The sequence below is a fragment of the Schistocerca americana genome, chromosome 2 (genome assembly GCF_021461395.2).
Source record: "Schistocerca americana isolate TAMUIC-IGC-003095 chromosome 2, iqSchAmer2.1, whole genome shotgun sequence".
In the NCBI taxonomy this organism is placed as follows: domain Eukaryota; kingdom Metazoa; phylum Arthropoda; class Insecta; order Orthoptera; family Acrididae; genus Schistocerca; species Schistocerca americana.
Genome location: NC_060120.1, coordinates 256,899,129 through 256,926,887, shown reverse-complemented (window position 1 = coordinate 256,926,887; position 27,759 = coordinate 256,899,129). Strand labels below are relative to the sequence as shown.

General features: G+C 39.6%; 1 protein-coding gene across 1 annotated transcript in view; it reads right to left on the bottom strand.

Annotated features, from left to right (window-relative positions):
• Positions 1-27,759, bottom strand: part of LOC124595722 (ryanodine receptor) — a 690,379-nt gene that overhangs the window by 358,376 nt on the left and 304,244 nt on the right. Inside the window, exons 28-29 of the mRNA XM_047134588.1 lie at positions 2,285-2,483; positions 716-940 (exon numbers count right to left, since the gene is read on the bottom strand). Coding sequence (XP_046990544.1) covers positions 716-940; positions 2,285-2,483 — 424 coding nt within the window. The remainder of the gene's footprint in view (positions 1-715; positions 941-2,284; positions 2,484-27,759) is intronic.

Below are 27,759 nucleotides of genomic sequence, written 5' to 3'. Positions count from 1 at the left end.
TTAGTATGTTTGTACACGTGAACTTTTATTGAATATATTAATCAGCTATGACTCAAAACTTTTGTTTATAGTCATAGTTCCTGACCCCCCTGAGTAAATAGCTAGTAGGAACAGTTCCTTTCAGTGAGCTCAAGAAGATTGTGGACCTGCAGACTGAAAATTATGGTCAGTACGTTCTCCATTGCTTTCTGGATGACCACAAAAATAGTTTCCAGGCTCTTGCAAAATAAGATGGTGATGAATAATTCTATATTATTATCCAGCTGCTGGCCCACAATCTGACCATTCAAATTTATGTTTTCCCTTAATTCTCTAAATTTCTAAAGGCAATCGTGGGATGGTTCTTTTGAAAAGGAGACTGCTGACATATTTCCTCATCTTTCTTCAATATGAACTTATGCTTTCTCTTTGAAGAGGAACCTTTAAAACCAGTTTTCCTTCTTCCAACTTACCTTAAGTAATTTCCATTTTCTGATCTGAAGAAGAGTTATGTCATTTTGGAAGTCAGAAATATTGTTGTAATTTATTTTTACACGTGTTTCTCAGCTGTAATGGGAGTTGTAACATGACAGATGTGAAGATCAGTAGAAATACATACATACAAAAATCTAATATTTTTGCAACTGCTGAACAGATTTCAGCAATGTAGTAATATAATCCTTATTGTGGACATCGAATGGAAAAAACTTAATGACACCAATTTTTAAGTCCTTACTCTATAAAACTTGACTGGCAGATGACAGGCAGTGAAAGTTTCAAGAATTCCCAGTTGGCCTTTTCCATAGTCTCAAATGTATTGTGACTTATCTTCAGACATGGGGGTGTGTCTGAACCAGCAGGAATACGAGTAACATCTATTTTAGTATCCAGCATGTCATCTGTGTTTTCAAATATTGGTTGATCCTTGGTGTACCAGTAAGTTACAGCTCTCTTCATGTTTCTGTAAAGGTTAAATGTATAAAATTACATTTACACACTATGTATCAAATATACTAAGATAAACTACATTGATTTGAGTACAAAGGTCAATTGCACTAGACACATTCTGCAAATATTTGATCAATAGATACGAACATTCAAACTGTTTGGTATACTAAATGATTCTGGGGACAATTTCAGATTTTATTGTGTGTTGAAGGCAATATAAATTATGATAAAATGTAAATAAAACTCATATTACATAACTGAAAATGAAATTGCAATACACATACTGCAAGAAAAAGAAAGAAATACAGGGGAAGTGAATAAAATAAAAATACCAGCTTAAAACTGTGAGAGAAGCATGAAAAAAGAAGAAAAAGAAACTTCACTACCAGGCCCAGAGGACCACCCAGTGCTGACCAACTGTCATGTAATGCTCTGCCATATGCCATAATTTGGAGAATCACTTAAAGTAACAGTTCATATTGTGTAGCTATACAAGAAAAATGCTTACTTATTGAAATAAAAAATTTTTTCAGGTTACAACTGACAAATGCAAAGGCAAAAAATCAAGCAACTAGAAAAAGATATTCCTTGTTTGGAACAAGAGGAGCAATGGATAAAGACTGTAGAAGGTGAAATAGAGGTGGTAAATCACTTGGGCTTCTGATAGGAGCATAAGTGCACCTCTCTCTCCCTCCCTCCCTCCCTCCCTCTTTCTCTCTCTCTCTCTCTCTCTCTCTCTCTCTCTCTCTGTGTGTGTGTGTGTGTTGTGTGTGTGTGTGTGTGTGTGTGTATCACTCAATTTTCATTCACTATTAAACAAGCCCCCACTAACTGTACTACACCACAAGAATTTTGATGTAGTAATTTGATTATCTCATGCAAAGTAAACTGAGGCAATTCTAATAAAAAAAAATCAGATGAAATTTTGTCTTATCGTACACTGTTAATATACCTATAATACAGGGAAACATTCCACATGGGAAAAATATATCTAAAAACAAAGATTCTTTAACTTACCAAACAAAAGTGTTGGTACGTTGATAGAAACAATAACAAACACAAACACACACACAAATTTCAAGCTTTTGCAACCCATGGTTGCTTCATCAGGAAAGAGGGAAGGAGAGGGAAATATGAAAGGATGTGGGTTTTAAGGGAGAGGGTAAGGAGTCATTCCAATCCTGGGAGCAGAAAGACTTACCTTGGGGGGAAAAAGGGACAGGTATACACTCGCACACACACATATCCATCCGCACATAACAGACACAAGCAGACATATACCATCGCATATGCGAATTACATTAAACATGAAAGTAAATTATTCTTAAGAGTCTGTAAAAACACTTTTTAAACTTACACACAGAACGGTTCATAGCCTTCCTGTAACCCACATGTAGTGAAGAACTTCAGAGTGTTGACATCCTGACCAAATGTCAATTTAGCTTTCTGTCCAACACTTAAAGTACATGCCGGAACAAATGAATCTCCTTGCACATCCGAAAAAGATGTTTCTCCTCCAAGTGCATCCATCAGAAGTTCACCATTAAGAGAGAAACCTGATTTGTTAAAAGAGTAAAAGGAAGTATCACTTTATCCATGTATTTGACAATTTGTGTAGACTACAGTTGTACAGCACTATTAATAGAATTAAATAATTAATTTTATGCATATACACATCAAAACATGAGCAGATCATAACTAGTATTTGCATATAAATAATTTAAAAAATTAAGGAACTCTGCATCTACTTTGGTTTGAAAGTTATTTGCAAATCTGGCAACTTGAATGTGGAAATTTTTATCACAAATTTTTAGTGAAAATAAAATTCACAGCATTATGCGAATTTATCATGGCTAATTCTAAAAATAATATGTTCGATTAGAACAAATTTTGGCTTTTAGAATTGCAATGACCAGCAGAACAGCAGAAATTGTTATTGCTGTATTGATTTACTGACATTAATACAGAACCCTGAATCCCAACACTAGAGACAGTGCATGTAGGTTATCACAAACAAAGGACTATGGCTTGTGGTAAATTTATTAAAACTCATCAGCTTTACTCAGTTTCTGATTAAAGAGTGTATCATTTTACTTACACTCACAGAAAATAGATGGCAGTAAATTGTTCATTACATTATCTTCCAAACTGCCATTATTAGGTAATACTAAAAGCGTCAGAGAATATGTTTGTGACATCACAAAAGCATCTGACTAAGCATCTGTCAAAGTTAAACAGAACTTAACAATTGTTATTATCAAGGGTATGTGGCACCCCTCTACAGTAATAAGGATCTGATTCAGAAAATATTAAAAAAAATAATAATAATAAAAAAAAAGAGTGTTGCTGCTATACTGGACACAACAGTGCCCCACACTTACTTCAAGATGTTTGTTGTGTAAGGTATAATTTTAAAGGAAAATTCAGGTGATATTTACACATTATTAATGCTGTAGAAGAAGGCACTGAAATTTTTTGCTGGCGAAAATTTATTATATAATTTATTATTTGAAAACCTAACACTACTACCACCACCACAACATATTTTTCAAATTTAGATTCTTACATAATAAATGGCACATAATATCAATGACCAAAAAGTTACAGTACTTAAAGCTTGGAAAATTTTAAGTGCTCCACCTACTATTAAAATGTTGGTAATTGAGCAATCGACTGAAGACATAGCTGTACAATGTAACAGTGGAAAAATGCTGAAAAAGTGAAGAGGAATCAATGAAAAACAATTTTTGATTTCCAGAAAGATATGTTTAAAAGTAGATAGTGTAACATTTAAACTGCGATGTATCAGTTATATTGCAAGAACAGAGCCTAATATTTAGAAATCAGCTATAGTACTAGTGACAGAAGATGAGTTTCACTTAAAAGCCACTGAATCAGACAAAATATGAGCAAACATGACAGATAGAGGGAAAAAAATTATACTCTGTGTTTTGTGGAAATACACACATTTTTCCAGGTGATTATCTGAGATATAATAATCAATTCTTCCCCTATCAGATTTAGGCCATTTTCTTGAGGTTCTGAGGTGGCTTAGGGCAAGTCGCAATCAAAATGGAATGACCGATGTGCCAAATATTTGGCATTATCAAAAGTCATGGCTCTTACGGAAACATCAAATTGAGCACATGATGTATCTACTCTCATGATGTTGTGCAACAAAAACAGCTCATAGTTGCCTCCATAACTCCAGTATGCACAATGTTACGAGATAAAATACATTAGGTGCTCTATCTGATGTTCCTGTATAGAGCCATGTCTATTGACAATGTCAAATTTTTAGCACATTGCCTGTTGTGTTTTAACTGTGATATGTGCTCAGGAATTTCAAAACCATTTGAAAATGTTTGTGGGACAAAATCAATAGCGGAATTGACGTACCTTCACTCATGCTGAGCGCAATTTCAGAGACTGCGCATCCACACAGTTCACAGGCCCGTTTAAGAGGCCATCTGGGTCGGCCCCCTGGTGCGCTCTGGTGAGGCACCAAAGAAACGGTACTATTTAAGCGATAACAAATGAGTGCTCAGCCTATTCTGTAACTTGTATTACTGTTGTACAATCAGTATGTTCAGTGCAACACACAAATGCACTTCATTGTATCTTACGTGCTGCTCTATAAAGTACTATGTTCCATAAATCATGTTTGTTCTTGCTATAGCAAACAATGAGTGAGAGTTATATTGTCTTTGTGTGTTAGCGTCAGTGCTAAATCACTCACCAAACATCTCGATGGAAGAAATACTCCAAAGCATCATTGCTTAGCAGAAAGCTTTCATGAAACAACTCTGCTCTCAATCAAGTGGCATCTAAGTGTTTGCAGTAGGTTATGCTCCCATCAGTGCAACCGTCACCATTCCCCGCATATGATGAATCAGATGAAGAGTGGGACTCCTATGAGATATGGTTATATCGCCATTTCCAGGTTTCTTGCGTGATACAAACCCGTAAGCGGCTTTCTTTCCTTGCTTTTCCCACCCATTTATCAATTTTTGTGCCAACTTGCAGCTTTCCACGAACCAGCCAGCTTATACTTTGATGAAATGTGCAAGCTTCTCTCAACCTGTTACTGTGAAAGAACGCATGTCACCGCCATGCATGTGGAACTTTACCATTGTCATAAATTTCCAAACCAATCTTACAAAGCCTGGGCTGCAGAATTACACGGCTTGAACCATCACTGTAAATTTGCCACTAGTACTCATCAGAAACCCTACACTGATCACATGGTGCATGATGTTATTATTTGTCTGGCTACAGATATAGAAGTCTATGAAAAGCACCTCAACATGAGAATCTGATGCTTATGGATGTGTACTTTGAAGAGGCATGGGCTGCAGGCAATCAGATTGTTACATGAGGGGAGGTATAGAAAGTTGCTGAGTCAGCCCGTCTTAGGCACACTGCAAGTGTTCAGGATGGCAGAGAAGCCATTGCAGCAGTACAACCTTCAACTCAACGTCACATGGGGCAGCGTTAGTTATGGCCTCAGCAGAAACAGGCCACACCACAACAGTGGCTGCGTGATCCCTGTTCCATCTTGCCCGTACTGCTTTGTCGAACACGAGCATTCTGGGTGCCCTAACCATTAGGCTGTTTGCAACAAGTGTCGAAAGAAAGGACACATTGCATCAGCGTGTAACTGTTTTTTAAATTTGGCAGACACACTAGTACTGATGGATATAAACTGTATCTCTACAATGACTGTCTCCCCAAACTAATTGTTTGTTGACTTATGTGTGTGTTTAATAACCTGCTAAATTGCAAGTGGGCACAGGAACTGCAGTGACTTTAGTAAACACACAAATGTATGTGGACTTGGGCTCGCATACCACCACAAAGGTTTCATGTAAGGTGGTTTACTGCAATGAACTGCAGATTCGGATCCTAGGTCAGTTCTCTGCTCCTGTTTCTTCAAAATCTGTTGTTCACCCTCTCACCTTCCTTGTTGTGGGTCATTCCCATAGTGCAGATCTGTTCGGGTTATATGTGTTTAACTCTTTCAGTTTCCCCATTGCCAATGATGTAGTGGCAGCTCAAGTTCTGTATCAGCAACTGGAGTCTCTCTGCTCTGCATTTTCATCTCTATTTTTCTCTGGGCTCAGTTGTGCTACAGGTTTTCCAGCACACATTACCACGAAAGGGTCCACCCACCCTCATATTTCTTGGGTGCGGCAGGTGCCTGTCACACTGTGCAAGGCAGGTGCCTGTCACACTGTGCAAGGCCGAATTAGACCATTTGATGTTGCTCAACGTCACTCGGCCTATTTCTTCCACTGAATGAGCTACACTACTAGTCACCGTTAAGAAGCCGATGCCTCTGTGGCAACTTCAGTGTCAAAATTAATGCTCAGTCTGTGATAAACACATACCCTTTGCCTCACTGTGACAAGTTGCTAGAAAATTGTCATGTGACCACTGATTTCCAAGACCAATTTGTCTGAAGCATACCTCCACCTCCCCTTAGATAAGGCCACTAGGTATACCTTTGTTGTCGTTACACCTTTTGTCCAATACCAATATCAATGCTTGCTTTTTGGCATCACTAGCAAAACCACAATTTTTCAGCATTTTTTAGATTGGCTGGCAGCCTCTGGGCCTGGCTGCATCAATTACCTCAGTGATATCATTATTTTGGGTTCTTCCACTGAAGACCACCTTAGAAATCTCCATCACTGTTATCCGTTTTGCAGTCTGTGCATCTCAAGTGCAATCTTGCCACATATCTTTTTTTTTTTTTCAGCTGTTAATTTAGTACTCAGATTTGAGGTTTCTCACAAAGGGGTTACGCTGTTGCGTTACCATGTTGACACAATTATAGCTTTGCCATGGCCAACCTCTGTTAAGGAACTGCAGGAGTTTCTAGCTAAATTTGGATACTACCATAAGTTTTTACCAGACACATCCACTGTTGCCCAGCCCCTGCATGCACTTTTGCACAAAATTGAGCGTTTTTTCTGGTGCCCAGCATGTGACTGAGTGTTCAGTTTGCTTAAATCTAAGCTTCAGTTTGCTCCCTGTCTGGCTAGTTTTCAGCTGAGTCAGAATCTCGTGTTGGCTTCAAATGCCTCTCAGTACAGGCACACAAACACACAGATGGGTCTGAATGACCCACTGCTTACATTTCTAAGACTAACTCCTGCTCAGCAGCGGTATTCTCAGAGTGAAAAGAAGACTTTAGTGGTTGTGTTCACCCTCAAGAAATTTCACGTCTTCTTATATGGGTCTAAGTTCCATTTAATCACAGATCACAAGCTGTCGGTTGCTCTTTTTAACCATTTGGCTTCTGTGCTGGACAAAGCAATGCATTGTTTGCAGCGGTGGTCTCTCTTCCTCTCACATTATCATTAACAGTTCCATTACCGGCTGATGCCGCAACATGCCAACGCCAATGCCTTATCTCACCTTCCAATAGGGTCGGCCCCAGTGTTCAACCAGAACTAGTTGCTTTGTTTCTATTTAGATATTGAGAACAAGAGCATGGTCAATGGTTTTGCCACCACTTGTGCCACGATAGTACTGGCTGTCAGTGCAGATCTGGTACTTAGTCAGGTCCTCCTTTTTGTGAAGCATGGGTGGCCAGAAAAACCCCCAGACAGTGCCTTGGATCTCTTGTGTTATTACTTCTCTGTCCAGCACTGCCTTTCTGTGTTTGACAGGATTCTTTTGTCAGCTATTGAGGACACTGCTCCCCAGATTGTGATTCCCACTTTCTTATGCCGTAATGTACTGCGTCTTCTGCATTTCGGTAATTGGGGGACCTCTTGCACCAAAGCTTTGGCCCACTGGCATGTGTATTGGCTGAGCATAGATGAGAACATTACACAGCTTATCGCCACTTGTGCTTACTGTGTTCAGCAACAAGCAACCCTGCAGGCGCCATTTTCCCCCCTGCCCAATGCCGCACTGCCTATGGGGCTGTCTACATGTCAATTTTGCTGGGCCCTTCCTAAATCAGTACCGGCTCATTGTAGAGGACACTTATTCCAAGATTCCCTACATGGCGGGTTGGCCATCCATGTATGCAGTGGCCACTATTTCGGCACTGTCTGAGATTTCTGTGGTTGAGGGACTTCCGCACATCATGGTTACTGATAATGGCTCCCATTTTATTTTTCAAGAGTTTGCATCTTTTTGTTAGGCCAGTGGCGTTTGCCATCTCACAGCTCCCCCATTCCATTCTCAATCTAATGGTGAGACCCAACGGGTGGTTCGGACATTTAAAACTTGGATGCAGAAGTACGTATCTGGCAGGTACCCTGAAGCTGCTTTAGAATATTTTTTGAGTTCGTACCATTTCATTCCAGTAGGGCCAAGAACCCAGAGGAGCTGCTACGCGGATGTCAATCACGGAGCCTGCTTCACCTGCTGTATCTAACACTGTGTCTGCTGACATCGTTGGGTCTGCAGTGGTTCTGGATGGGTGTGCCTGTCTGGGCTCGTCATTTTGGCTGCCGGCTGTACTGGGTTCCTGCTGTCATTGAGCATCACAGGGGCCATCACCAGTGCATCATCCACACTCCTGACAGGCGGACGTCCCATCACTTTGACCAGCTGAGGCCATGCATGGTGGGGTCTGTTCCATAGGGTTCACTACCTCCCCCGCCCCTGATGCCGCCATTGCTAGTTCCTGTGTCGCAGACGGTCCAGTACGCACCTCAGTGGGGTCGCTGACTGGCAGATCCCTGACTGGGGCTCCTCCCTCCACCCTTACTCCTCCACTGCCATTGCTGGTGCAGCCCCTGCTGCACCCGACACTGGAACTGCTGCTGTCTCCATTGTAGCATCCTGTCTCTGATACCCATACTGATGCCACCAGCGCTGACTGCTGACCTCAACAAAGACATTGCTATGGGGATGATGCCGCAATCCTGCCATACAGACTCTCACAAGAGGAGGAATGGCATGCCAACCTGCCCCCTCATCACTTCTGCTCCTACTCACCAGTGGCTGCCCGCCACATGCTGCAGCAGCCGCCATCATTCGACGAGGAAATGGATGTCAGCACCTTCACTGGCATTTTCAGTGACTCATAATCTAAGTGCCTTATGAGATCAGCGCTTTTTTTTCCTTCATGGTACCCATGTTTTTTGGTAGCAGTGCATTTTCTGTGCTGTGATTTTTTTCTGTACCACGCATGTTTTTCTGTATCATGTATTTTTCTATGCCTAGTGTTTTGATGTATGTTTGTATGTGGTTTTCCCATCCCCTGGAAGGAAGGAGTGATGTACCTTCACTCATTCTACATCTGATTTCAGAGATCACACGTCAATACAGTTCACTGTTCCACTTCTAGAGGCTACCTGGGTTGGCCGCCTGGTGCACTCTGGTGAGTTGCCAAAGAAACAGTGCCATTTAAGCAATTGCAAATGAGGTCTCCAATGTATTCAGTGCTATGTAATTCACTGCATCTTATGTGTTGCTCTATAAAGTATTATGTTCCATAAACAGTGTTTGTTCTTGCTACAGCAGGAATAAATTGATTATCTTACCTCAGACTACCTGACAAAAATGTTGTCCTTCTATAAGTTCAATGTGACTGGCTTGCCAACTAAAGTGAAGATCTGTATTTTGTGGTTTTAAAATTTTTTTCACTAGGATGAAGACACAATACAGAGAAAAAAAAACTTATAGCAGGAGAATCATGGAACACAAAATGATTCAAAAGTTGAAATGGATGCACAATAAAGATTTAAACTCAATGACACTTCTATGTATGAGTTACTGAATGGCACTAAGACCAAGATCAAAGCACAGATTGAAAGGAAATAACGGTCAATGAAATACCAGCAAATACTAAAGGACTACATGGTAAAAAAAAAAAAAAATGGAAAATGGGAGTGTAAAATGATACCAAAAACGAAGGGAAAAAATAAGTAAGTATCTGGAAAAATGGAGCGTATCAAAATAACGGAATACAAAAAAATGAACACACACATATAAACACAAATGTCCATGTCTGATGTTGGTACAGAGACCGAGAAACAATTCGGGTATCAGACACAATGTTTTTGTTCTGTGAAAGTGCTGTCCCAAGCAAATATCAGTAATGCACATAATTCCTTTTTGTTAACCTTCATGGGATATTCTAGGATGTGCTTTCCACAGAAGCTGTCAAGAATCACAACCCATCGTAACACAGGCAAGTACCAGGATCACATCTGGCATTAAAAATTCTTGTAGAACTCTGAAAAGACTAATTTGTAAAATGGAAACCTCCAAGAATCCACAGTTTAATGAATATGTTAAGAATGACAAGTGAGTATATCAAAAAGTAACTGCTATGGCAAATTTTCTAGCTAATTACACCTTAATAAGACAGTTTTAAAACAAGTCAAAAGCTATTTTGGGAATTGTGAAGACAAACAGTAAAGATATGTGAAGAATAGGATACCATTTTCAAAACTGAAGATTAAGAAAATTTGCTAAATTATATAAACAATTATTTCACTAATGCGAGAATTTCATAAAACTTAAAATTGACAAATCAAGAAAACCCAGAAAGTACAAAAGCTGCTTGTAACATGAAGGCAGATCCAACAAGAAAAACTGATGAAGTACTGAATCAACAAATATCTAAATGACCATAAGTTACTGAACAACAATCAGCATGGCTTCGAGGCAGGTAAAATACAGAAAAAGCACAACATAGTAGGAGTTAATCTAGATCTCTCTGAAGTGTTTGATACTGCCAATGATAGCATTTTTTTAATTAAAAAAAAAAAAAACTGGAAGCGCTAGGTACTTGAAGGTCTGGCAAAAAATGGTTTGGATCTTACCTATGAGACTGAAAACAGATTGTACAACTGATGTCACCTTACTCCAATCACAAAATCAGTTTACTTTCAGATACGAAAGCAATGCGAACAGAAGTACCATACTATTTCTTATATGTATAAATGATATACACACCCCATATAGTGCCAACAATCTCATGCTGCTTGCAGACCATACTAACGTGATGATAAGTGCTTCAAAGCAGTTACTGTTTACAAATTCTGATGAAGTCCTCCAGTATGTCCACTCTTGGTTTAATGCAAACAGGTTGACATTAAATGTAAACAAAACAAATTACATGCAATTTGGAAAAATAAGTCAAAATGTAAACCGAGATCTAGTGTTGGGTGACAAAGTAATAGAGTGAGTAATATCTACAAAATTGCTGGGGTTAATGTTAATGAAAACTTAAAATTTTAATTATCACGTAATAAAACTTGTACAGAAACTCAATTCAGTTTGGCTCTTAGAATTATAGCAAACATTTGTACTTCAGAAGATGCCATGCTCAGTGAATGAATGAATGTTTTTGAGTATCAATATTATGAGAAGGAAAGTTGCTACTCACCATATAGAGGAGATGCTGAGTCGCAGATATGCACAACAAAAAGACTTTCACAATTAAAGTTTTCGGCCATTGGCCTTCGTCAACAATAGCCACACTTACGCACGCGTGCAAGCACACACACACACACACACACACACACACACACACACACACACACACACACACACACACACATATACAAATGCAACTCACCCACACAATTGCAGTGTCAGGCAACCGAAACCACACTGCGAGCAGCAGCACCAGTGCATGATGGGAGTGGTGACTGGGTGGGGGTAAGTGACGAAGGCCGATGGCTGAAAGCTTTAATTGGGAAAGTCTTTTTGTTGTGCCTATCTGTGACTCAGCATCTCCGCTATATGGTAATGACGATGATGTTTTGGTTTTGTAGGGCGCTCAACTGTGCGGTCATTAGTGCACATATGAAGTCCATATTTTTACACAGTCCAATTATTTCACAATCCCATCTAGCCACTGTTATGAATGATGATGATGATGATGATGACGATAATGGTGAAATGATGACAACACAAACACTCAGTCCCTGGGCAGAGAAAATCCCCAACCCGGCCTGGAATCGAATCCAGGACCCCATGATCCAGAGGCAGCAACGCTAGCCACTAGACCACGAGCTGCGGATGCTATATAGTGAGTAGCAACTTTCTTTCTCATAATATTGTTACATTCCATCCTGGATTTTCCACTGTTTGTTTATGAGTGCTAGTACACATCATCAGAATCTGGAAGCACTGTTAATGAGAAGAGGTATGTAGTGGCAAAATAAGTTAAAACAACTTGGTATGACCAGGAAAATGCTGATGAGAAAAGATGTGAATTCACCCTATAATGAATACTTAATTTCTTTTTAGCTGTGTAAGAAGCCCTCAGAAGTCACTTATTAGGCCTTTGAATCATGGTTTGTCATACTACCAAAATTGAACTAATAACTCAGGATTTCTTACAAATAACTCTTTAAAGAGTAAGAATACATACTTTCTATTGCCAGATTTGCAGACAACATCCAGGAACAGATACTCAAAATGTCAAAGTAAATCAAAAGTTTTGAATTTTACGTATACTGTAATCAAACTGTGGCCTAATGAACAACAAAGTTTTTCTTGTGACTATCCCTTGTAATAATGCTGTGAGATTTTATTCCTAATACATTCCATGTCTATATTGCCTTTTATCTCTTGTAAAACTGCTTCCTGTTTGAAACACACTAACCAAAACATCTGTTTATTATTACAAAAACAGTAAATATTTCCCCTGCACTGAAATTTAGAAGCCTTCAATAATTTCCAGTGGTGCCAAGGTTTTGTACTTTCTTTTACTACTCAGTGCAGTTATTAGAATATGTATACTGTAAAATTTTAAGAAATCATCAGGTCTGTATTGTGAGAATAGCCGATGATTCTGTATACTAACATTCACACTGAATAGAAAATGTCCCTATAAAGATGGTTTCCTGCCATCTCCCACTTATATATTTGGCTGAATAAACACTGAGTAAAAATGGTTTATTGAAAATGGGGGGTATGGCTTTGAAGTGCATTGTAGAATTGTAAATGACTTGGTAATATACTATGACATTTTCCTGAAAGTTGCAAAGCCAAAAGTGATGAGTATCAAGAACATGGATTGTTGTTATTGAATTCTGGCAAAAGCTAATGTCAATATTCTGTATTATGAGCAATATGTTCACCTGCATAAAGAAATCTATGCACACTTTATGTTGAAAGCAACCAAACAATGAGAAATGGCGAGGAAAAATACTCTTCACCATGCGTGCTATTGTTAAAAATCTGAAATGTCATTCCCCGCAGCACAGTGATAGTATTATACTTTCTGATGATGTGGAATATGAGTTGGTCTAGTACATACATTTTAAAGATGGTAATATACTCAAATGAGTCCTGGTGACAGATAGGATTTGTGTGAACTGGTGACAAGCAAAAAGTGTAAGACCAAATTGATATGAACATGTTCTTGCTTCAGATTATTGTATGATAGTATTCTGAAATGAGAAACTGTTGCATTCTTCATATGTGAATGCTCCATGACTTGACACGCAATGTACCTTCTATGACAACTTACTATGTGCTATCAGTGACCATTATTGAACAATGCATAACAGAGGACAAGTATCAGATTGTTCAAGAATGATATACATGCAGTATAATAATGGGGTAATTCATCAAGCCAAGCTAAAGTTTTCCGGGCACAAAAACGTGCAGTAAGAATTATATGTGGTGTGAACTCAAGAACATCCTGCAGAAGCCTGTTTAGGGAACTAGGGATACTAACTACAGCTTCCCAGTATATTTATTCCTTAATGAAATTTGTCATTAAAAATATATCACTTTTTCAAACCAACAGCTCAATTCATGGAATCAATACTAGAAATAAGAATAATCTTCACAAGAATTTAAAGTCACTTAGTCTTGTACAAAAAGGTGTGCATTATTCAGGAACACACATTTTCAATAACTTGCCAGCAGCCATAAAAAGCTTAACAACCAATGAAATTCAGTTTAAGAGAAGCCTAAAGGATATATTGGTGGCCAACTCCTTCTACTCCATTGATGAATTTCTTAGTAAAACCAACTGATTTGTATATAAGTACAACATAACTTCTGCACAATTTCAGTGCAGTGATGTGTTCATTGAAAATTTGTGTGTGTGTGTAAGTATAATCTGACTTCTGCACCATTTCAGTGCAGTAATGTGTTCATTGTAAATAAGTATTACAGTAGTTGTATTACATGTTTATTACCTTATAAATAAATAAAAAACGTTTTTTATTTTAAATTCAGTGCATTAGTATTTGTAAAATGACTCTTAGTGTTCATTAAAAATGACGATCATTCCACTTTAGTACCTGTGGAATGGTACATTAGCTTATTTGTTTTAGTTGTAAATATTTGTCATGTATTGTTGTTTTTCTGACATGTTCCACATCCAGGAGGACCTCCTCACTACGGATCAATTGGAATGAAAGTAAATCTAATCTAATCTAATCTGATAATTTCAGTGTCAACAGATTCTGGATTTTTATGATTGGAACTACAGATAAGTGATATTTGTCCAAACTAGGTACCACACCAATTAATGGAACTACAGATGGGGGCTCGATATAGTCAGTCTGCAAGCTGTAGAGCAAGCAGCAGATGAATACACAATCTCTCTATCCAGTGACACCACACAGGCTGTTTCACATGGTGAATATTGACCTTCCCCCTGCAAATATCTTACATCAGCAGTGGCACAGTACAGGACAAAATGGATGAACAGTACATGGAATACAGAAATTAGTAATTAATAATGGAAGAAAGAAACACAAACAGAATCTACACAAATCACCTAACACTGCACAACAGTGTTAGACAGGAAACTGATTCTCAGTGTTCCTGTAGTAGACTTGTAGTGGCCTACTGGGAAAGTCCATTTCCCCCAACATGATTGCTGTTTGCTCCTCAGTTTACAGACAAACAGTACAAGATGAGCCATATATATTTAGTGTACTTCTGAAGTAATCAAAATGACATGATAAATGAAATATTTGTAACTGATATAACCTGGACATGAACATATGACCTATACTAAATTATAAATCAAATTAACTGTGTCATCCACCTCAATTGTGAAGACACAAGAATTACTAGATGCATCTCATATGAAGATATTGTAATTCTGACATTTGACAATCAAGACATTCTTGATTTAGATCCTGTTCATGTGGACAGTGCTGTCCATTTAAATAATCAGAAGTTTCCTGATAAGACTGAAATCTGCAGCAATAACTACGTAGTCAGTGCTGCAGTTCCTGCTTGTCCAGTCTCAGTCATGTTCAACTTCCAGAAAGTGAAAAAAGTTAAGTACTTTGCAAACAAATGAATGCTGAAATCTCCTATTATTTAGTAAATATGTACTGAAGACATGAGGGATTACCTGGAAGCTACTGAGTGTTTATGATCAGCAGTTGCATTCATTTAGAGTGCATAGCAAAATGGTGATTTCTATTTATGTGTCTGTGGTTGTCTGGACACTGCTGTTTGCTCCCACATTTGAAGCCCACTGAGTAGCCTTCCCAATGGCTTTCAAAATGCAAACAGCAGAATTTTGTTGTTATAGTTCTAATGATGCCTCAGCGATACAGATAGCCGTACCGTAGGTGCAACCACAACGGAGGGGTATCTGTTGAGAGGCCAACCAAACGTGTGGTTCCTGAAGAGGGGCAGCAGCCTTTTCAGTAGTTGCAAGGGCAACAGTCTGGATGATTGACTGATCTGGCCTTGTAACAATAACCAAAACGGCCTTGCTGTGCTGGTACTGCGAACGGCTGAAAGCAAGGGGAAACTACAGCCGTAATTTTTCCCAAGGGCATGCAGCTTTACTGTATGATTACATGATGATGGCGTCCTCTTGGGTAAAATATTCCGGAGGTAAAATAGTCCCCCATTCGGATCTCCGGGCGGGGACTACTCAAGAGGATGTCGTAATCAGGAGAAAGAAAACTGGCGTTCTACGGATCGGAGCGTGGAATGTCAGATCCCTTAATCGGGCAGGTAGGTTAGAAAATTTAAAAAGGGAAATGGATAGGTTGAAGTTAGATATAGTGGGAATTAGTGAAGTTCGGTGGCAGGAGGAACAAGACTTCTGGTCAGGTGACTACAGGGTTATAAACACAAAATCAAATAGGGGTAATGCAGGAGTAGGTTTAATAATGAATAGGAAAATAGGAATGCGGGTAAGCTACTACAAACAGCATAGTGAACGCATTATTGTGGCCAAGATAGATACGAAGCCCACGCCTACTACAGTAGTACAAGTTTATATGCCAACTAGCTCTGCAGATGACGAAGAAATTGAAGAAATGTATGATGAAATAAAAGAAATTATTCAGATTGTGAAGGGAGACGAAAATTTAATAGTCATGGGTGACTGGAATTCGAGTGTAGGAAAAGGGAGAGAAGGAAACATAGTAGGTGAATATGGACTGGGGGACAGAAATGAAAGAGGAAGCCGCCTGGTCGAATTTTGCACAGAGCACAACATAATCATAACTAACACTTGGTTTAAGAATCATGAAAGAAGGTTGTATACATGGAAGAACCCTGGAGATACTAAAAGGTATCAGATAGATTATATAATGGTAAGACAGAGATTTAGGAACCAGGTTTTAAATTGTAAGACATTTCCAGGGGCAGATGTGGACTCTGACCACAATCTATTGGTTATGACCTGTAGATTAAAACTGAAGAAACTGCAAAAAGGTGGGAATTTAAGGAGATGGGACCTGGATAAACTAAAAGAACCAGAGGTTGTACAGAGATTCAGGGAGAGCATAAGGGAGCAATTGACAGGAATGGGGGAAATAAATACAGTAGAAGAAGAATGGGTAGCTTTGAGGGACGAAGTAGTGAAGGCAGCAGAGGATCAAGTAGGTAAAAAGACGAGGGCTAGTAGAAATCCTTGGGTAACAGAAGAAATATTGAATTTAATTGATGAAAGGAGAAAATATAAAAATGCAGTAAGTGAAACAGGCAAAAAGGAATACAAACGTCTCAAAAATGAGATCGACAGGAAGTGCAAAATGGCTAAGCAGGGATGGCTAGAGGACAAATGTAAGGATGTAGAGGCCTGTCTCACTAGGGGTAAGATAGATACCGCCTACAGGAAAATTAAAGAGTCCTTTGGAGATAAGAGAACGACTTGTATGAATATCAAGAGCTCAGATGGAAACCCAGTTCTAAGCAAAGAAGGGAAAGCAGAAAGGTGGAAGGAGTATATAGAGGGTCTATACAAGGGCGATGTACTTGAGGACAATATTATGGAAATGGAAGAGGATGTAGATGAAGATGAAATGGGAGATATGATACTGCGTGAAGAGTTTGACAGAGCACTGAAAGACCTGAGTCGAAACAAGGCCCCCGGAGTAGACAATATTCCATTGGAACTACTGACGGCCGTGGGAGAGCCAGTCCTGACAAAACTCTACCATCTGGTGAGCAAGATGTATGAAACAGGCGAAATACCCTCAGACTTCAAGAAGAATATAATAATTCCAATCCCAAAGAAAGCAGGTGTTGACAGATGTGAAAATTACCGAACTATCAGCTTAATAAGTCACAGCTGCAAAATACTAACACGAATTCTTTACAGACGAATGGAAAAACTAGTAGAAGCCAACCTCGGGGAAGATCAGTTTGGATTCCGTAGAAACACTGGAACACGTGAGGCAATACTGACCTTACGACTTATCTTAGAAGAAAGATTAAGGAAAGGCAAACCTACGTTTCTAGCATTTGTAGACTTAGAGAAAGCTTTTGACAATGTTGACTGGAATACTCTCTTTCAAATTCTAAAGGTGGCAGGGGTAAAACACAGGGAGCGAAAGACTATTTACAATTTGTACAGAAACCAGATGGCAGTTATAAGAGTCGAGGGACATGAAAGGGAAGCAGTGGTTGGGAAGGGAGTAAGACAGGGTTGTAGCCTCTCCCCGATGTTGTTCAATCTGTATATTGAGCAAGCAGTAAAGGAAACAAAAGAAAAATTCGGAGTAGGTATTAAAGTCCATGGAGAAGAAATAAAAACTTTGAGGTTCGCCGATGACATTGTAATTCTGTCAGAGACAGCAAAGGACTTGGAAGAGCAGTTGAACGGAATGGATGGTGTCTTGAAGGGAGGGTATAAGATGAACATCAACAAAAGCAAAACGAAGATAATGGAATGTAGTCGAATTAAGTCGGGTGATGTTGAGGGTATTAGATTAGGAAATGAGACACTTAAAGTAGTAAAGGAGTTTTGCTATTTGGGGAGCAAAATAACTGATGATGGTCGAAGTAGAGAGGATATAAAATGTAGGCTGGCAATGGCAAGGAAAGCGTTTCTGAAGAAGAGAAATTTGTTAACATCCAGTATAGATTTAAGTGTCAGGAAGTCATTTCTGAAAGTATTCGTATGGAGTGTAGCCATGTATGGAAGTGAAACATGGACGATAAATAGTTTGGACAAGAAGAGAATAGAAGCTTTCGAAATGTGGTGCTACAGAAGAATGCTGAAGATTAGATGGGTAGATCACATAACTAATGGGGAAGTATTGAATAGGATTGGGGAGAAGAGAAGTTTGTGGCACAACTTGACCAGAAGAAGGGATCGGTTGGTAGGACATGTTCTGAGGCATCAAGGGATCACCAATTTAGTATTGGAGGGCAGCGTGGAGGGTAAAAATCGTAGAGGGAGACCAAGAGATGAATACACTAAGCAGATTCAGAAGGATGTAGGTTGCAGTAGGTACTGGGAGATGAAAAAGCTTGCACAGGATAGAGTAGCATGGAGAGCTGCATCAAACCAGTCTCAGGACTGAAGACCACAACAACAACAACAGTTCTAATGAAATAGGTAATGCAGTTACCACAATTTATGAAACATCCACTGATTTTTCACTAGCTTACCTGTATCCACTATTACAATTAGTGTTTCAATGATTAGAAACAGTCATTATATATCCCTCTTACAATTACCAGAACCAGTAACAATATATTAACTTTTCACCATATTCTCTTGCCTTTGTCTTTGTCTATACATTCTTCTGATATATTCAAAACTTTTCAACATTTATGTAAAAATGAAGTAAGGAAAACCATTTACCTGCATATGCAAGATGGGTAGCAGATAGATAAATGCAACAGCTCAGAAAGTCTGACCTTCTGTGTGCTGTTACTTATGTCTATCTACAACCCAGTTTTCATCTACAGTAGAGTTATTGCTTTCCTTCATTTCTGTTCATTGTTTCCATCCTGAAATTTCCATAATTGTGGTGTATCTTGAAGTTTGTTGTTGATTGTGATTCTACTTGCAAATTTCTGCTAGATTTAGGTATCCAATACTTCTCTTTTTCTCTTCCATTTAAAACTATGTCATACGAATTATATTTTATTTCATGCACTCTGAAATCCTTATCTCCATGAGACATTTCTGTAATGATTGGTTTGCCCTGAGATGCATATAAATATCCTCCAGAGCCATGATGGCAGCAGATGCAGCTCTCACTTTTTATCTGAATACATTATCTTTGCACCTTAGATTAGAGCTGTAAGCAGCAACATTACAGTACACAAATGTAAAAAAATCACTGTTCCTGTTTTTTGCCTCTTCTGGAGACAGTGATGTTTTTCTTTTTTTCTGTCACTCATTCTACTGCACCTCTCTTAAATTATAAATGCACTGTTATGTTGCTATTACCTTTTTCTGTATCACTTCTCCAGCTCTTTGTACTTGTGGAATAAATTTTCATTTAAAGGACTTGTTATTATTTTGTCCTCGCAAAACACACAATCCAGTTCTGCCATGCATTTAGATACTTTACTCCTTTTCCTGATTTTTAGAAGCCAGGTCGTTTTCTTCCCTTTTTTGCATCCATAAATCAACATTTTACAGATTTTGGGGCCATTACTGAGCTACATCACTGGTCTATTTATTTGCTTCCCATAGATCTTCAATGGTACAATGGAACAGGGAAGCGTGGCACTCTGCATGCCATGCCTTGGACTAGAATGCAATAACAAAGGATGAAATCCTCACCCATCTTGTTCCATCATGTGACATTTGTCTTCACAGGTGGCACACCTCCTCATTGTTTAATGTCAATACCTTCAGCCTGTAGAGCTGGACAAATGTGTTGAGCATTTATGCTCAGCTGTAATGTGAGTGCCCTCCTTGATTTCTAGGCTGAGTAACTCCAAATGTGTCCTCTGCTCAGTACATGACATGATCTTCTTCAAAGTCTACTTGAATTCATCACTAGATTCATGAGCTGTTCATTGCACTGTTGAGTCAAAAGTGATACTACTTCATACAGGTTATTCAAAGATGTGGCCTTCACACATTCAGTTATTATGTGGCATGTTTAATTATGGATGACATCCTCTTTGTTTGTGTATGCAGGTCAGGTCCAGACCAGGGAGGCATATTTAGCAGCAGAGAAACACAAGCCATTGGATGTTGTTTTGAAAACAAAAGGGTATGCTGTTCATTTGCTGTGCACCAATTTTCTGTGGATATTACTTCTTACTCCATCATCTCCTGGGTGTGCATCCCAGACAACAATAATTCTTTTTCCAATATTTGGGCTGTTAACCACACAACCATCTTCAAAGAGAGTCAATGATTGAACTAAAACAAATTCACGCAATTATATATTATGGAGTAAAATTAATTACACATTTTCCTTGCTGCAACTTTCTTGGCTGTATACAAACAATGATTCTTATAGGTGAGAAACTTGTGGAACAATGTCTAGATATCTGGTTACAAGTATGTTTTGCAGCTGGTCTTTTTATGACATATTAAGTTTTTGTTGTGCTGAATTTGAATGTAAATCTAAGTCACATATTTCAGTCTTTGAAAGATACAAGTCAGCTAACAGACAATATAGTTGGAATTTGAATGAATTTCAATTCAAAATATTAACATATTATGATTCTAATATATCAGTAGCCTTACTGGAAGGAACCATCTGGATGGTGCATGGCATCATCATGAAAGCTAAAACAGAAATTTCCGAATACAATTTTTACCTTATATGTAAGCAGCTCCCTACTGGCCTCACCTCAATTAGGCTTCATAAAACATATGGAAATTTACTAGTCAACTCAGTAATCCTATATTATAGTGTCTCTTCTATCAGGTACACTTAGTACTAACAATACATTAAAAACTTGAATTTTTCTTATGTGCTAGATACTGTCCAAATGACAAAAGAATGATAAGCAATATGGTTCACATGTCAATATAGGTAAATTATCTGTACACAAACATGATGTGCAAAAAATGTTGGAAAGGCAATTGAAAATTAATATATTAATTAATAAAACAACAATGCATGCAGTATTTCAGTGCTTTCTTATGGGGTAGACACCATATCTGCACAAACAAACAAAATGATCAGATATAATAATTTAATTTTCATCTGCACACAAAATAGCTACTCAAGATGTGGAAATTAGAAGGAGTTTTTAATTTGTTGTCAAACTCTAGTTACAAAAAAAGAAGCAAGATTGCAGCACACTTTGCACAAACATTTAAAAGGAGAAGTACTAAGAAAATCAAACAATTATCATGCTAATAAGGGGTCAAAACTCACTCACAAAAAACTCTATTAAAAGCTATATAAAATCATTAAAGCTATGTTCTGTATATAAATGCATAGGTTTCACAGGAAGGCACTTTACAACAATAATTAAGATTTTTTAAACATTAATCATACATGTGAAAGTGATAAAACATTCAATAATAAACAAGGATACCTGGAAATACTGTAACTCAATAACAAATACTTTGTGAGGATTCACTTGCTTTTGGTGCAATAAAAACAACATTCAAAACACTTAGAGAAAAATTATTAGTCAGTGATACATCTGTGAACATACCATCAGTGTAAATGTTGCAATACTGATATTATTACAGAATAGATTTCATGCGGCTAGAAATAAATATAATACAACAACAACAACAATAACAACAACAACAATTGAAACCCCACAAATGGATACAAGGAAAGATATCATTTCTTTTTTCTAGAATTTACTGTGTGTTTTACCTACATGTACTACATGGTTTAAGGGTAGGGCACTATGGCCTCCTTGCATTAATGCTTTTGTATAATAACTGATTCAGTAAAAAATTTGTCATATACACATTTCCTTGCCCCTTCAACATCAACACCTGTTTTTTTGGCCATAAAAGTTAAGGAAACCCCATTTCATAAAGCCTGTATAGTCTTATATAAAGAGGTGTATAATTTTATGATATGTGTTAGGCACTCTACTGTGGTGTGAAATCACATACACAGCACATGGCGTGCACTGTTCAGGAGTGCATAAAGCAGCATACTCAATTCCTCCAAGCCAGCAAATCTGCTATTGCAGAACACTATATTTCTACTGGTCATCTGATGATTTCATCAAATTAATGGATTAACAATTGTGGACAATATCTCACACTTTTGGGACTCTGTTATCAATAAATCAGTGTAAATACAATGTCTGAGACCCTTATCAATCAGGATGTCTGTTTCCAGTTAGACAATGCATGGAAACAAATTATGGAAAAACTTTGTGCACTGAGTAGCCGGTGTCATTCTGTAATTTTACTATGTGAAAATGATCGATCTGATATGAATGAGGTGAGCTTTTACAATGAAGGGCGCTCACAGCAGTACACAGATTTGCAGCCTATGCACATGCACTCTAGCAACACACGCACAGTGCGAACTCCATACACCACGTGTATGACACAGGGTTTTAAACAACAGAGCTGTGTACTTTCACCGACATATTCCAGATGGTGGCCAGAAGACTGTGCTGAAATGTCATGGCAGCAAGTTATTGACATCCAGCGGTTTGATCAAAATTTCTTGTAATAACCTATTGGGATATCATGCCTTCATTTCTCATAAGACATCATCGTCATCATCTTCCTTTCAAGGGTTAGGCTGTTGTGTATTCCAAATTCACAAAAAACCATTCCCCTATGTTTTGAGGTCTTCAAATATCTCTTTTCCCATTTGGTTTGTAGTTCAAGATCTTCTGAGGAATTCTGTGACCTAGCGTTCTCATGGGGTGTTGTCTCCAATCTTCACCATATTTTTGAATTTTTTTCATTCATGCTGAAAATATTTAATTCTGTTTTAATATCTTCATTTCTACTCATATCTATTCTTGTGGAGCACTTCGTCTTTCTAAGGAACCTCATCTCTGCCGTTTCAGTTTTATTTTCTTGTTCTTTTGCGGTAACACAGCTTTCATTTCCTTAGGATAACACAGGAACTGCCATTACTTTACAGAATTTTATGATGGTTTCTTTTTGTACTTTATGGCCCGATGTTCTGCTAATGGTGCCACAGACAGCTTGGAAGTTGTGTATTTTTTGATATCAGATCCAAAATCACAGCCTAAATAAGAGATTTAACTCACTTGTTCTAAAACAGAATTATCGAAAACAATTTTTGATCTGACTGGGTATTTTCCTCAGAATGCTATAATTTTTGTTTCGCTGCTATAAATTTTACGGCTGTTCTTCTTGCAGATTTCATTCATCTGGTATACTGACCTTAGTAGCCATCTTCATTCTTTTGAATAATAATGATGTCATCAGCATACAAAAGTACATTCAGATATTCCTCATTCGTTATCTTAATTCCTTTGTTTACTTTACATTTCCATTTGTGAAGCTTGAAGTCAACATAAATATTAAAAAAGGTAGGTGATAGTTCACATCCTTGTTTAACACCTTGGTTAATTGTTATTTCTTCTAATTGATTCCTACCTGTGTTTATTACAATGTGTGTAGTTTTGTAAAGACTTTTCACTACCTACACCTACATCTACACAGATACTCTGCAAGCTACAGTATGGTGCATGGCAGAGAGTACCCTGTAAACTGCTAGTCATTTCCTTTCCTGTTCCACTCATAAACATAGTGGGAAAAAAACAACTGTCTATATATATATATATATATAATGGAAGGAAACATTCCACGTGGGAATACCAACATAGCCCAGCTGTAACCAACACCTTTTCGCCTTTTTTCATTCCAGATCTCCAGTTTCTTTCCGGTTCACCTTTATCTCTCCCCATATATTTTTATTTTCATTTTCATTTCACCCCATGTTACACTTTCCACCTTCTAACACCATGTCACCCTCACAACACCCCCACAATGATCCCATTAAGTTTTATTTACATTCCCTCCGCAAACATGCCTTCGCCCTAGCCAGATTACGCTCGCATATTTTATTTTCTCAGGCTTGTCTGACATTTGGCATTACCCCCAAAGGCCTCACACTCAAAGTTCCCATCTCTGGCTGCAACCCTTCCTTCCATCAGTCCCTATACCAGTTCCAAACCGAACAATCCATTGCCCTCACCCACCTAATCCTTCACCTACACATCAACTCAGCCAATGAACACACCCGTCAACTCCTATCCTTAATAAAAGTCCTTAATCTTTCCTCCCCCACATCCACACCGGCTGTTCAGAGCATCCTCCTACAGGCCAACCGTAAATTAGAACAGCATGCCACCCTCCACCTCAAAAAACTATCCAATCTCCTGGTTTCCCACCTCCGGAAAGGCAACTCACTCATCCTTCACAACCTTTCCAGCAAACCTCAACCTCCTCTCATTGCACACAAACCCAGTCTCTCCCATCTACTCAATCTCCCACTTCCAGCTCCACTCCCTCCAAAACCTCAAAATTTCGATCAACACAATCTGGAACCACAACACCCTAATTCAGTAGTTAGCCTTTCCTCCAAACCTCTCTCCCAATCCGAAACCTCTGTCCTATCCAAAGGCCTCACCTTCAGCCCCACTCCCAGATTCAACCAAACAGCCCTCGTCAAAGATTTACTGTCCTACACCCGTACTCTCTGCTGGAAGTATCACTTTGCCACGAAGAAAAATGATCCTAATCCTACTCCTAATGATCCGACTCCTCAAGACACCATCCAAATTGAACCCTGCCTGGAACAGTTCCGTCCTCCGTCACAGCGGGACCCACCTCCTCTTCCTCAAAATCACCCTCTCCAAACCTTCCAGGAATTTCTGACTTCCAGCCTTGCATCTCAATCCTTCCAAAAAACCTTAATCCTACACCCAACATCACCACTGCTGAAGCCCAGGCTATCCGTGATCTGAAGGCTGACCGATCCATCGTCATTCTTCCGGCGGACAAGGGTTCCACGACCGTGGTACTTGATCGTCGGGAGTATGTGGCTGAGGGACTGCGTCAGCTTTCAGACAACACCACATACAAAGTTTGCCAAGGTAACCCCATTCCCGATGTCCAGGCGGAGCTTCAAGGAATCCTCAGAACCTTAGGCCCCCTGCAAAACCTTTCACCTGACTCCATCAACCTCCTGACCCCACCGACACCCCGCACCCCTACCTTCTACCTTCTTCCTAAAATCCACAAACCCAATCATCCCGGCCGCCCCATTGTAGCTGGTTACCAAGCCCCCACAGAACGTATCTCTGCCTACGTAGATCAACACCTTCAACCCATTACATGCAGTCTCCCATCCTTCATCAAGGACACCAACCACTTCCTTGAACGCCTGGAATCCTTACCCAATCTGTTACCCCCGGAAACCATCCTTGTAACCATTGATGCCACGTCCTTATACACTAATATTCCGCACGTCCAGGGCCTCGCTGCGATGGAGCATTTCCTTTCACGCCGATCACCTGCCACCCTACCTAAAACCTCTTTCCTCATCACCTTAGCCAGCTTCATCCTGACCCACAACTTCTTCACTTTTGAGGGCCAGACATACCAACAATTAAAGGGAACAGCCATGGGCACCAGGATGGCCCCCTCGTACGCCAACCTATTCATGGGTCGCTTAGAGGAAGCCTTCTTGGTTACCCAAGTCTGCCAACCCAAAGTTTGGTACAGATTTATTGATGACATCTTCATGAACTGGACTCACAGTGAAGAAGAACTCCAGAATTTCCTCTCCAACCTCAACTCCTTTGGTTCCATCAGTTTCACCTGGTCCTACTCCAAATCCCATGCCACTTTCCTTGACGTTGACCTCCACCTGTCCAATGGCCAACTTCACACGTCCGTCCACATCAAACCCACCAACAAGCAACAGTACCTCCATTATGACAGCTGCCACCCATTCCACATCAAACGGTCCCTTCCCTACAGCCTAGGTCTTCGTGGCAAACGAATCTGCTCCAGTCCGGAATCCCTGAATCATTACACCAACAACCTGAAAACAGCTTTCGCATCCCGCAACTACCCTCCCGACCTGGTACAGAAGCAAATAACCAGAGCCACTTCCTCGTCCCCTCAAACCCAGAATCCCCCACAGAAGAACCACAAAAGTGCCCCACTTGTGACAGGATACTTTCCGGGACTGGACCAGACTCTGAATGTGGCTCTCCAGCAGGGATACGACTTCCTCAAATCCTGCCCTGAAATGAGGTCCATCCTTCATGAAATCCTCCCCACTCCGCCAAGAGTGTCTTTCCGCCGTCCACCTAACCTTCGTAACCTGTTAGTTCATCCCTATGAAATCCCCAAACCACCTTCCCTACCCTCTGGCTCCTATCCTTGTAACCGCCCCCGATGCAAAACCTGTCCCATGCACCCTCCCACCACCACCTACTCCAGTCCTGTAACCCGGAAGGTGTACACGATCAGAGGCAGAGCCACGTGTGAAAGCACCCACGTGATTTACCAACTGACCTGCTTACACTGTGATGCATTCTATGTGGGAATGACCAGCAACAAACTGTCCATTCGCATGAATGGACACAGGCAGACAGTGTTTGTTGGTAATGAGGATCACCCTGTGGCTAAACATGCCTTGGTGCACAGCCAGCACATCTTGGCACAGTGTTACACCGTCCGGGTTATCTGGATACTTCCCACCAACACCAACCTATCCGAACTCCGGAGATGGGAACTTGCCCTTCAGTATATCCTCTATTCTCGTCATCCGCCAGGCCTCAATCTCCGCTAATTTCAAGTTGCCGCCACTCATACCTCACCTGTCTTTCAACAACTTCTTTGCCTCTACACTTCTGCCTCGACTGACATCTCTGCCCAAACTCTTTGTCTTTAAATATGTCTGCTTGTGTCTGTATGTGTGGATGGATATGTGCGTGTGTGCGAGTGTATACCTGTCCTTTTTTCCCCCTAAGGTAAGTCTTTCCGCTCCCGGGATTGGAATGACTCCTTACCCTCTCCCTTAAAACCCACTTCCTTTCGTCTTCCCCTCTCCTTCCCTCTTTCCTGATGAGGCAACAGTTTGTTGCGAAAGCTTGAATTTTGTGTGTGTGTTTGTGTTTGTTTGTGTGTCTATCGACCTGCCAGCGCTTTTGTTCGGTAAGTCACCTCAACTGTCTATATACCTCCACATGAGCCCTAATTTCTCAAATCTCATATTTGTGGTCCTTATGTGCAATATATGTTGGCAGCAGTAGAATTGTTTGGCAGTAAGCTGCAAATGCCAGTTCTCTAAATTTTCTCCATAGAGCATTGTCTTCCCTCCAGGGATTTGAGTTCCCAAAGCATTTCTGAACACTTACGTGTTGTTTGAACCTACCAGCAACAAATCTAGCAGCCCACCTCTGAATTGCTTCAATGTCTTCCTTCAATCCAACCTGGCACAGACCACAAACACTCAAGCAGGACTCACGAATAAGTCAGACCAGTGTCCTATAAGAGGCCTCCTTCACAGGTGAACCATTCTTTCCTAAAATTCTCCCAATAAACCAAAGTCAGCCATTTGCCTTCCATACCACATGCTCAGTCCATTTCAAATTGATTTGCAACATTATGCCCAGATATTTAAACTACTTAATTATGTCAAGCAGGACACTATTAAAACTATAAGCAAACATTACAGATTTGTTCTTCCTACGCGTCTGCTTTAACTTACATTT